The sequence below is a fragment of the Otolemur garnettii genome, unplaced genomic scaffold (assembly GCF_000181295.1).
Source record: "Otolemur garnettii isolate 467f Iridium unplaced genomic scaffold, OtoGar3 scaffold00043, whole genome shotgun sequence".
Lineage (NCBI taxonomy): Eukaryota > Metazoa > Chordata > Mammalia > Primates > Galagidae > Otolemur > Otolemur garnettii.
Window position 1 is genome coordinate 4,028,151 of NW_003852438.1, and position 12,489 is coordinate 4,040,639.

At 36.2% G+C, this 12,489-nt stretch overlaps 1 protein-coding gene across 10 annotated transcripts in view; it reads right to left on the reverse strand.

Moving 5' to 3' along the window:
- Window positions 1-12,489, reverse strand: part of ZC3H13 (zinc finger CCCH-type containing 13) — a 152,982-nt gene that overhangs the window by 34,455 nt on the left and 106,038 nt on the right. For all 10 annotated transcript variants that reach the window (XM_023513718.1, XM_012805634.2, XM_023513717.1 and 7 more), the window contains 2 exons: window positions 3,371-3,681; window positions 194-658 (listed from right to left, as the gene is read on the reverse strand). In XM_023513718.1, the coding sequence (XP_023369486.1) occupies window positions 194-658; window positions 3,371-3,681 (776 nt within the window). The remainder of the gene's footprint in view (window positions 1-193; window positions 659-3,370; window positions 3,682-12,489) is intronic.

Below are 12,489 nucleotides of genomic sequence, written 5' to 3' on the forward strand. Positions count from 1 at the left end.
AAAAAAAAAAAAACAACTAGTAATACTGATTGGGAATTTATATGGAACATCACAAAATCAACTAACGAAAATTACTTTGACAAAATTATAATGAATTTAAGAAATAATATATTTAGAAAAGGTATCTTAGCAGAATTAATACTTTCTCTATGAGCATATAAGACACAGTTCACTCAGAAATCAAAAACCTTACCTTTTTCAGGCAACTCAGGACCTCTCCCCCTACTTCTGCCCATCCGGTCATTTCTAATTTCACTTCGAGACTCATTTCTGGAATCATTTCTTATTTCGGTACGAGAACTTTCTTCTCTCAAATGGTTTCTGCCATAACTACGAGATTCTTCCAGATACATATCTTCCTTTCGATGAGTATCTCGACTGTCACGATCCCTGTAGTCGTGGACATCACGAGTGGACCGAGAATCTCTGGGATCACGACTTTCTTTAGTATCTCTGCTATAATCCCTCATTTCCCTGGAGTCCCGAATGTCTCTGGAGTCTCTTAGTTCCCTTCGGTCTCTAGTATCTCTGATGTCTCTCCGATCCCGAACATCCCGAGGTTCTCTGTCATCTCTGTGGTCTCTAGAAGAGCTCTGTTCCTGTTCATACTCCCGTTCTTCTCTTGTGTCCTTTTCTCTATCCCGTTTGCCTCTAGTTTCTATAATGCAATTGTGGATAACACCTATAATTCCTTTTGCAAACTTTCAGGAAACAAGTCAATTTATTTAATACAGAGCTTTTAAATTTTTATTACAATGGTAATTCATGTTCTTTATGGGGAGAAAAAGGAGAAAACGTGGGCAAGAAAAGAAAACCATCCATAAGCTAAAATAATTTACACAAAGATAATTTTATTAATACTTAATAACTATGCACTTCTTGATTGATAAACTTTGAATATGAAATTCCTATGTCCCAACTCACCCATACTTCTAGATCTTAAGTAAGCTGTTCTCACATGGCTGATACCTTACTTTTTAGAAACCACTTTTAGATCCAGGGGCACACAGTGACTAATCACTTCTACTGAGCAACTAGGCTAGACCACACCAGATGTGACCACCTCCAATGTACTTAAGCACTTGAGAGAAGCCTGCAGTTAGTAAGCTGGGTGGCTAAGAGATAATTGTTATTCATTTTTATGCTGAGCTGTGTTTCACATTCACGTGTGCAACAGTCTCTAAAGCCTTCTTTACGTAAAGCATTTTCTAGTCAGGCATACAACTATGGTCCAGCTACTCAAGAAGTTAAGGTGGGAGGATAACTTGAGCCCAGCCGAGGCCGAGTTCAGCCTGGGCAAATAGTGAGATCTTACTTCCTGATTATTTTTTAAAGCTTTTCTAGCATAACATAGAAAGATAAATCATTTCCTTTTTTATAAAGTTGGAATAAACCTCACTGATTATCTAAATCAAACTTGTCCTTTTGATTGGATTCTCCTATAAAATGCTTTTATAATCTGGAATTGCCACAATCTGAGACTACTTTAAAACTGCCGTAGCCTTATCTCTAAAACATTATAAATTTATCTCCTTTTCTCTTTGTCCCCATTGGTAGGCCACAGACTTTTTCAAGGACCCAAACATCTTGTATCCATAAAAAACCCTAGACATCTTTATATCAATAATCTATCTCCCCTGTAAATTCTTTTGTCTATATGCCTATACCCACAAATGCTGTTTAAGGACTGAAGCAAGAGGCAAGGATCTAACACAGTTTCGCCCCTTTCTGTGCATATCACTACCGCTCCTCCTCTAGTAACAACTGTACCTGAAAAGGTATTCAGTTAGTGCCAGACCTTTTTTCCCATAATGTCCCATCTGTCTTTATAAAAACTTCTAGTTACTGTATTTTTTTTCTTTACCTACCTCACCATCTTTCTACTGAAATTATCCTTATTTCAAAAAATGACATCTAAATAGAGAGGAACAAAATCTGCCAAATCTCTTACATGGAGGGTTAAAGAAATATTTTCCTTACAGAGAACATATGATTTATTACTAAAAGGATTCTTTCTGTAACATAAGCCCTTCATTACACTCATAAAAAACCATTCCTATGCGACTCAACTACATATTATTTTCCCTTCATTTGTGTGTTTAATAATTTGCATTCAATAATTAATCATTAAATGTGTATTATATTCCTGGTCAACTGTTGTTGTTAAATATCTTATTAAAATTAATAGATACAGGCACAGTATAAGAGGATTGTGCTAATCTGGTTCCAACCAAAATTATGTACACAAAAAATAATTCTATAAAACAGGTGCTTTCTCTAGTCCCTACCTATGTATCCACCATTGTCTTGAATAAATTCTTGTTTGCACTGTTGACAGGAAGAAAACAAGTCCAACATGTTTCATTGGAGATTGGTGTATTATACTCACAGAGAGGCATTTAAAATGCAGATTAAACACAAATGCTGTTGCAAGTAAGCAAGTATTTCCTGAGTACTATGTTCAAAAACTGTCTAGGAGAAGTTGGAAAAAAGACTGTTAAGTTAAATCAACAAGGACAAGAAACTTAAGAAGTACAGAAAGAGAAGAAAGCTAGCAGGCTTTATTGCCAGGTAACAGCAGCATCTCAGCTTGAATAGGGAGCAGCAAATCCAAGTCAACTTAGTTCCCAGGAATCTAACAGGGAAAACTGCTCTGCTTACTACTTTATTATGAGTTAGACTCAGAATTTTGATGACTTGGCTTGCACTAACCTTCTGAAAGTTTCTTCCAGTGTTCATCACTTTATAAATACACTTTTGATGCTTTGAAACTATGTTCTCTGATTTGCTGCTTTCCTTCCCTTCACCTCTTGCATTTTTAAAGATATTAACTAAACAATTGAAAGGGATGCTCTAAGAATCAGATGGCCAAAGTATTTCTAGAACTCTAGAGTACTATACTCAGTAAAGCATCTTAGCTAAAGAACTAACTTACTATATCTATAAAAGCCCACTTCTGTATACTTAAGAGCTTATGCTTAAGCATCTACTTAAGATGTTTAAGCAGCTCCTATTGGCCTCAAGAACTCTAGTCCAGGCGTCCTTAAACTACACCCTGCGAGCCACATGCAGCCTGCCGAGTACATTTACCCAGCCCACCGGGTGTTTTTGCTGCTGCTGCCTGTCCTACTTAGCAGCCAACTCATCCCGGGACTCACGGCCCTTCAGTGGTCTGAGGGACAGTGAACTGTCCCCTGTTTAAAAAGTTTGAGGACCCCTATGTGTTACAGAAGATTTATTACTGCATAGGGTAATTCTCTTCTACCCCTTATTATAACAATAAATCTGGATGTCCGATTTTTTTAATAAAGAAAATATCCATTTTAGTAAAAGAACTCTAAAAGATGTCAAGCTAAAGTACAGTGCATACCTTCCCTCCTTTCATGACGCCGATCATGAGATTGTGAACTTCGTTCATGATCATGTCTTCCTTTCTCTCGCATTGGGGAGCGATGTCTTGGAGGACTTTGCTTTCTTTGAGGAGAAGATAAAGAATTTGAAGGATAAGGAGAAGCAGAGTGCCGTAAAGGTGGAGTTAATGCCCGCTGATAAGATGGTGAGGGAGTCCTTTTTCGACGAGGTGAAGGAGAATGTCTTTGAATAGATGATCCTGATTGGGAGGAAGATGAGTGATGTCTGGAAGATATTGGAGAATGATGCTGTCCTATTGGGGAAGCAGACCTATAAAGCAAAACAGTACCAGTAAAAAAAAAGTGTTCTCAAGCTTCTTGTTTAGCCAAAGGAACATCTTTTTTAAAAACAAAAAGTTGAATGTAAAAATGAAAGCTAAAAGTATAGATAATAATTACAAACTAAATTTTAATTCACAATGCTATAAAATTGTAAGTAAGTTGTATTATCAAGACATGATTAATTTTTAAGTCAGCTGGAAGCAAGAGCTCCCAAAGAGACATGCAGTTGTCTTTTTCCCAAGCTTTGGTACCAAGGCACACTGCCTTTTCCAGGCAGCATTCTCTCTCTACCTAACTTAAAGTATAGAATTCACTTTCATAATCTCTTGACAGTGTAAATAAGTACTTGGTGTGGGAAAATCCACAAACAGCTACAGAAAAAAAAAACAAAAACATACTACTGAGCTCCAGCTAGGACATGGCTGTGAGAATGCCTGTAAAGTCAAGGCTGTGGGAAAAGAGGAGCTATCAGCAGCTAGGGCAAACAAAAAGTCTGTGCTGACTAGCTTGACATGTAGGACTGCCCAAGAATTCTAGGCTTGAGGAAAGGATAACAAAGTATATACTGTCTTCTTCTTAATAATCTGCTTTCATTCATGGGCAACACAACTGAGCTTTAGTTTCTTCCTAGCTTAAGTAAGGCTTCTTTTACTGCCTTCAAATCATCTTCTTTCATGTCTACAGAGAAATAACTCGTAACTTCACAAAGCACATCTCAATCACTTCTAGAGTCTATTATGCCCAGCCCTGTCCATAGTGAATATACACAAGGTGTCTGTTACGGAGAGCTGGAATATACACATTTGTGCAGTAACCAAAAAGAAACTGGATTAATGTTTAAAAAATAACATTCCAGATATCACATGCCCAGTTAAGTATCACATTCCTTAAAGCTATGGTTTTTCTGGAGTTAGAAGCTTATTTAAAAAAAAATTCTGGCATTACTTTCAGTCTATGATAATATTTTTTATAATATGTAATTGTGGCAAAATCATTAATAATCCTAAACCAGAGTTTCTGAACTTTGGCACTACTTTTGTATTTTGTATTGGGTAACTCTTTGGTGGAGTGGGGAACTGGTATTCCATATACTGTAGGATGTTTATCTACAGCCCTGGCCTCTACCCACTACACGCCAACAGCATCTCTCCTACTTTCAGTCATGACAATAAAAAATTACTCTAGACATGGCCAAATGTCCCCTGTGAAGCCAAATAAAGCCTGGTTAGGAAACTGCAGCCCTAAACTATGTTATTTACAAATAACACCTTAGTAGACATTTTAATAAGAAAAGGTCTAAATCTATAAAATTTATGTATAAGAAAAGTAATCCAATATATTAGAATTTGCAGAACAAGAATTTAAGACAAATAAAAATATCTCTTGAATAACAGTTGACTAAAAAAGCTAATTAGAACATTATATTCACCCAACCATCTATTTTTCTGTGTTTCTATTAAAGTTTTATGCTTTTAATAACAATTGGTTTCCTTTCTAAATAGAAAAAGCCATAAGCCACTATAATTTAATTGAATAGAAATTTATTAACTTACAGACACAAGTGGAAATGCTCAATGGGTTTTACCCAAATTTGGAAAATGGCCATTCAAATTCAACCTACTGAACAGAAAAATCATTGCAAGTGTGAAAATGAAAATTGGTATTACTTTGTGCTTTTCAATTTCATCAATTTCTAGACAATTTCAAAATATCTAATTTAAGAAAATAAAGAATGGCATCCAACTGACCTGACATACTGGTTGAGTTCATTTATGTTGTATACTTAAGACTGTTTCAAGAGTCTCTACAAGAGCCATTAGCTATTAGTTGAGAAAACTTAAAACACAGTATGGAGCAAATATGTTTCTATTCAAACTTGGTGGGTACAGCATGAATAAAAAAACGTTAGCTCAAGCTTAGGATAATTAAACTGTCATATTAAGGCTAGAACACTAATGTATTGCCAAGAAATGGCTTCAACTTTTTAACCATATTTTCTTCTTACTCATCCTTCCGGGGAAAAAGAGTTTCAGCAAATTCTTGATTTAATTTAAACATCTTTACATTTTCCTTTCTGTGACTACTCTTTTTAAAAGTCTGATGAGCCAGGTATGCTGATTCATGTCTTGTAATCCCAGCTACTCGGGAGGCTGGGGCAGGAGAACTGCTTGAGGACAGAAGTTTGAGACCAGCCTGGGCAACACAGTGAGATCCTATCTCCAAAAAAAAAAAAAAACCCAAAAAACTAGCTGCACACACCTGTAACCCCTGCTATTCAGGAGGCTGAGGCAGGAGAATTACTTGAGCCCAGGAGTTCAAGGCTTCAGTGAGCTATGATTGTGCCACTACACTCTAGCCTAGGTGACAAAGATTCTGTCTCAAATAAATAATTTTAAGAAAAGTCTGATGACTGAGAATGGTGAAAAGAGAGCACCTGACTACCAAAGCAAGATTGCTCAGATTATGAACATGAGCCTACGTGGGCCTGAACGTATGTCTGTTCTTTATATTTAAAAAGTGTGACTTTAAGTAATGAAATTGTCTTAAAATCTGGTTAAAATTATCAGTACTTTGACCACAGACTAAATATGTGACATGTGAAATTCAAATAAAGAAAAAATAAAAGTTTACTGAATGAAGAGAAGCTCAATACTTTAAAACAGGTACCTGTATGTCAACGAAAGCACTGAGATTTATAGCATATACGAAAATCTGATTTTTAGCTCAACTAGATTCCAATCAGAACATTTTCGATGCTGCGGTAAGTAGAACATGATGTGGTGTGGAATGAGAATATTCAGAATATATTTCATTGGGGGAAAACATGTGAAAAGTTAGAAATTAAAAATTAAAAAACTCCTAAGATGCAAACAATTTTACTTACAAACCAATGTTTACCCCAGCCTTTCTCAAAAACAGTAACACCAATTTTTCTCTCAAAAAATTGCATCCCTTTTTCAAATGTGAAAATTTGCTTGCATAATGCAACTAACATTCATATTTAACCTTTATAATCATCATGTAAAACATATACATTTTGAAAAAACAGATGTAATATGGACACTACATTACCAAAATCAACTGTTTTCAGTAATATTTAATAACTGTTTTCAGAAATATTTAGATTCTATTACTTTGTATAAGAAATTTATCCTTATTAAAATACTAATTCATTTTAATACACTCAACACATATTAAGTGAACACACACTATGTTTAAAGTATTATTTTAGATGTGAGGATACAGAAGTGAAGATGGCAAAACTGCTAACATCATAATAATGATGATATTAATAACAGCAGGGAGCATGTTGCTATCATGTGCATGACACTGTTTTTAGTATTTTTCATATATTAAAACTTTAATCTTTATGACAATCATCTTATAAAATAACTGAGTGTGTTGGTTAATTTCATATGTCAACTTGACTTATGAAATTAGTCACGGGATGTTCAGATACCTGGCTAAACATTTCTGGGTGTGTACGTGAGGGTTTTTTGGAAGACTTTAGCATTTGAAAACTGGTGAACTGAATAAAGCAGCAGACCCTCCCCAATGTGTGTGAATATTATCCAGTACCTTGCTGGCCTGAATAGAACAAAAGGGTGGAGGAAAGTCGAATTCTCTCTTTACCTAACTGCTTTGAGCTGGCTCTCAGGCCTTCAGACCCAGATTGGAATCTACACTTACTGGCCCTCAGAATTTCCAATCATACCATCAGCTTTCTTGGGTCTCCAACTTACAGACAGCAGACTGTAAGATTTTATAGACTCCAGAGTCACATGAGCCAATTCTGTAAATAAATCTCATTCTGGATATATCTCCTATTGGTTCTGTTTCTCTTGAGAACCAAGACTGATACACTGAGACAGAGAGGACTGAAAACTAGCCTGTCTAGTTTCATAGTTTATGGTTTAGGGTCGGGAACAAACCAATAATTAAGCAAAACAATTTCAGCTAATTAATACACTGAAGTTTATAAAAAGGGGTACCAAAATAGAAACTTTTAGGTCCAAAAAAAAGTATGTCAGGGCAACTACTTCAGTTTGCTTGGTAAAGAAAGGACCTTTACTGAGGAGATGATATTTGAGCCAAGTATGGGTGGCAGATCTGTAGGAAGAGATTTAGGAATCGATAAGGAGGGACAGTGATACATAAGAAGAATACAAAGACAAATGGAGCCACAATCTGAGCGAGCAGAGAACCTTAAGAAGAGAGGGTCAGAGAACAGAGCCAGATAACATGGATAATAACCCAAGGTCATGTCTGCATTTCATTCTAAGCATGAGGGAAATCACTGGAGAGTGCTCGGCAGGTAAGTATCATTCAAAATAATAACAAGATCTTACTTACCTAAATAAATCAGTAGGACAAAGAAATGTAATGTTTCTGTGTGATGATCTGTTTTAGACCTACTAGCTTGTTGTCCCTTTGCAACATGGGTAAATACTCCCCGAAAAGGGAATCATTTCTAACTGAACAATCTACAGAACTAGACACTCTTGTCTATGGGAACCTCTCAAAGTCTCTCCTCCTTAAATATATAACGCTACTTGTAAAACAGATTTGGTTATAAAAACCAAGTTCTAGATAATAAAAGTAAATTTATGCCAAAGTGCTAACAATTGGGGTCAGATTTTATTTTTGTATGTAGGTAGAAGTACAATTGACCCTTGAACAACATGGGTTTGAACTATGTGTGTCTACTTACATGGGAAATTCCCACCACTGTCACCAGAGACAGTAAGACTCCTCCACACCACCTACTCAACCTGAGGACCTTTATAATGATCCACTTCCACATAAGAAGCAATAAATACATTTTCCCTTCCTTACAATTTTCTTAATATTTTCTTCTAGCTTACTTTGTTGTAAGAATGCAATTCTTACTTCACTGTAAGAATACATATATATTATGTATAACATGTGAAACGTGTTAATCAACTATATTATCGGCTTCTAGTTAACAGTAAGCTATTAGTAGTTAATTCTGGAGGGAGTCAAAAGTTATACATGGATCTTCAACTGTGCAGTGGGTCCATGCCCATAACATCCTTGGATCAGGCATTAACTGTAATCTCAAAAGTTTCAACCTAATAATATGGAACATTAGAATAATCCTTAAGTTAACATAACCTTTAATGCCATTCAAATCCAGAATAATTTTAACAACTAATACAACTTTTATGAAATCTGATTTAAGATAAAGCCTTACATAGACTTGTTCAATCACATGACTAGGCAAACTAAAAACTATACCTATCAATGTGATCAAGAGTCAGAAAAAGACAAATACAGTACAGCCTCCATAGTTGACAACTTCCCTGCACTGACCACCTCTTTACATTAACCTAATTTTCACAGACCAAACATGTACTACATGTATACATAATCAGTGCAGTAGTCCTGGTTCCTTATGTTGACCCTCTCCCTATGTTGACTTGTTATAGTCCCTTGGGTGGGTCAACTTACAGAGTTCTACTGTATCTGGTATTCCTGGCACACACACGTAGATTTATTTTTAAGCTCTGGGAGTAAGAGAATCAAATGCAATAAAACACCAAAATAACATCAGCATAAGACCACTGACTCTAATCCTCCATCTAGTGGAACAAGTTAAAGTTACTAATCTCTGCTAGGGATAGGACCAGACCAGGCCAGAAAATAGCAAGCAATCTAGTCCTAGGGAAGAGGGAGGTAAATGATGGCTTGCAAGTCCCTGAGCCACATTTCTCAGACACATTACCTTCCCATATTAGGCCAAGAAAATGGGTGCTGAACATAGGAGGTATCTGAAGTCTTTGCTACTGGTCGAGAAGTCCCATCTAGTCATAGGACCCACATTTTTTATTGTTTGTTTGTTTTTGCAGTTTTTGGCCAGGGCTGGGTTTGAATCCACCACTTCTAGCATACAGGGCTGGCGCCCTACTCCTTTGAGCCACAGGTGCCGCCCTGACCCAAATTTTTTTAAATGGTCATTTAATAGTCAGTGAAAAATAAAATTGCCACCACATAGCACTAAAACACAGCCAGACTGGAATTAAGTTTTGATAGTATAGCTATCTCACTACACACAGCCTTACATATTTACTGAATTAAAATTTGGGGCTTTATCTTCCACATTATACATTGCTGACTAGAATAATCATTGGAAAAGAACTAAACTTCCCAACCACTTTCTGAGACTAGACCCTTTCTGAAACTACTTGAGAACAGCCCTCCTCAACTCTCTGATTTCACAAACCAGATGGAAAATAGCTAAAAGTGTAATTTTTAGGATCATAAACCCCTTCTAGATTTTGGACATGAGAGTTTCTTTCCTAAACTCAACAAATTTTCCCAATATTACACCTACAAAAGAGAGTTCAACCCTTGGTTAATTTGATAAAGGCAAAAGGCTTATTTTCTTCCACTGTGTTTCAATGCATTATTTGATATTTTTATTTATTTATTTATTTATTTTTGAGACAGAGCCTCAAGCTGTTGCCCTGGGTAGAGTGTAGTTGCATCATAGCTCATAGCAACTTCCAACTCCTGGACTTAAGCCATTCTCTTGCCTCAGCCTCCCAAGTAGCTGGGACCACAGGCACCCACCATAACACCCAGTTGTTTTTTGGTTGTGGTTGTCATAGTTGTTTGGCAGGCCTGAGCTGGATTCGAACCCACCAGCTCTCGTATATGTGGCTGGCGCATTAGCCGTTTGAGCTATAGGCACCAAGCCTATTTTGATATTTAGAAATGATTTCATTGTTTTGTTTTATTTTTTGAGACAGAGTCTCACTATGTTGCTCTCAGTAAAGTGCCGTAGCGTCACAACTCACAGCAACCTCAAACCTTTGGGCTTAAGCAATTCTCTTGCCTCAGCCTCCCAAGTAGCTGGGACTACAGGCACCGCCACAATGTCCAGTTTTTTGTTGCAGTTGTTATTTTTGTTTAGCTGGCCCAGGCTGGTTTTGAACTCGCCAGCCTAGGTGTATGTGGCTGGCACCATAACCACAGTACTGTGGGTGCTGAGCCAAGTGATTTCATTTTTAACACAAGTCTATCATAAGCTTGGTATATAATATAATTATGTTTGGCTACATTACAAATCTCTTGGAAGTGCCTTAATTTTATATCCTTGTCTACTGACTGGGTTTAATAAAATAAAAAACCCTCAGATAAGCAATTCCTAGACTGAGTAAAAGTATTCATTTTAATACTAAAATGTCTGCATATCTCTTTATAATATTCTTTGTGTTAATATCCACTGGTTAGAAATATGTTACGAAAGATACTACAAATTCAGCAGTGCTTTTAAAATATATATCATAAAGTTATTCTCCTTTTTTAAAAGTATGATACTCCGCCTGTGATTCTAGCACTCTGGGAGGCTAAGGTGGATAGACTGCCTGAGCTCTCTCAAGATCAGCCTGAGCCAGAGAGAGACCCCATCTCTAAAAATAGCTGGGCGTTGTGGCAGGTGCCTGTAGTCCCAGCCACTTGGGAGACGGAGGCATGAGGATCGCTTGAGCCCAAGAGTTTGAGGTTGCTATGAGCTATGATGATGCTATGGCACTCTACTAAAGGCAACAAAGTGAGACTCTGTCTCTAAAAATAAAAGTATGACACTCAAATAATGATTGTATTTTTTAATGTATGTATCCTTATCTTTAAGAGATAGGCAGGGTATCCATACAATTCATATGTAATTTAATATGTTAAACTATTTTAAACTGCACATGAACTTTCTAGCCACCCTGCATATTAAAATACATATGAATGAAACAATATGGTGTCTAGGATTTTCCAATAATACTTGAGACATGGATTGGGGTATAGATAAAAATAAGAGTTACTTTTTTTTTTTTATTTTAAAAGAAGGTCTTGCTATCTTGTCTAGGCTGGAGTACAGTGAGTAGTCACAACACAATAACAATCATAGAGTGTTACAGTCTTGAACTCCTGGTCTTAAGTGATCCTCTTTCCTCAGTCTCCTGAGTAGTTGGGACAACAGGCACATGCCACTATACCTAGCTTGGTGTATAATTTTTGAAGTTACATAATGGATATAAGAGGATCATTATATTATTTGTATATATATGTGTGTGCGAAATTTTCCATAATAATTATGTCACTATGATATTTTCCATCTTCTAACATACAACTGAGTAGTATCAGTATACATTTACTGAAGGACCTATTTACTCAGTCTATAAGAAATGCCTGGTGTGCACAAGGATTCACATTATCTCTTGAAATAGGTCTACATTACCTGACCTATGGTAATGGTCAGGTAATGGCTGGACACAGGATGAGATTCACAAGTCTACACTATGGTATCTGAACATAATTGGCATATACTAAATAATACACAGAATGAATCCAATAGTTACTATTCTTTGCTACAACTCTGAAACATTCTGATTTTAATAATTTTGATGAATGCGTGCAATTACTGAAAGGAAGTAAGATAATTTGTTAGTAATTTGTTTATTTTACTTAGATGAATTCAAAGACAGTAAGTTTTGAGTCATTACATTTGTCTTCCTATCTGGGTAAGACCCTTCCAGGCATCTGTACTTCTATCAAGAGATAAGGAGATTTCTTCATTCAGTTAATTATCTCAGATTAATTTTTTTTAAAACTAGCTATGCTCTGAATACTATTTACTCATTTGACCACAAAGTCTGACAACCTGGCATTTTGATTAAAACATATCACCTGTCACTAAAACCACATTTAACTAAAATGTACAGCAGAATGAGCTACATGCAATTATTAGATGATTCTTCTAGTTAGCTACTATCCAAAGAGT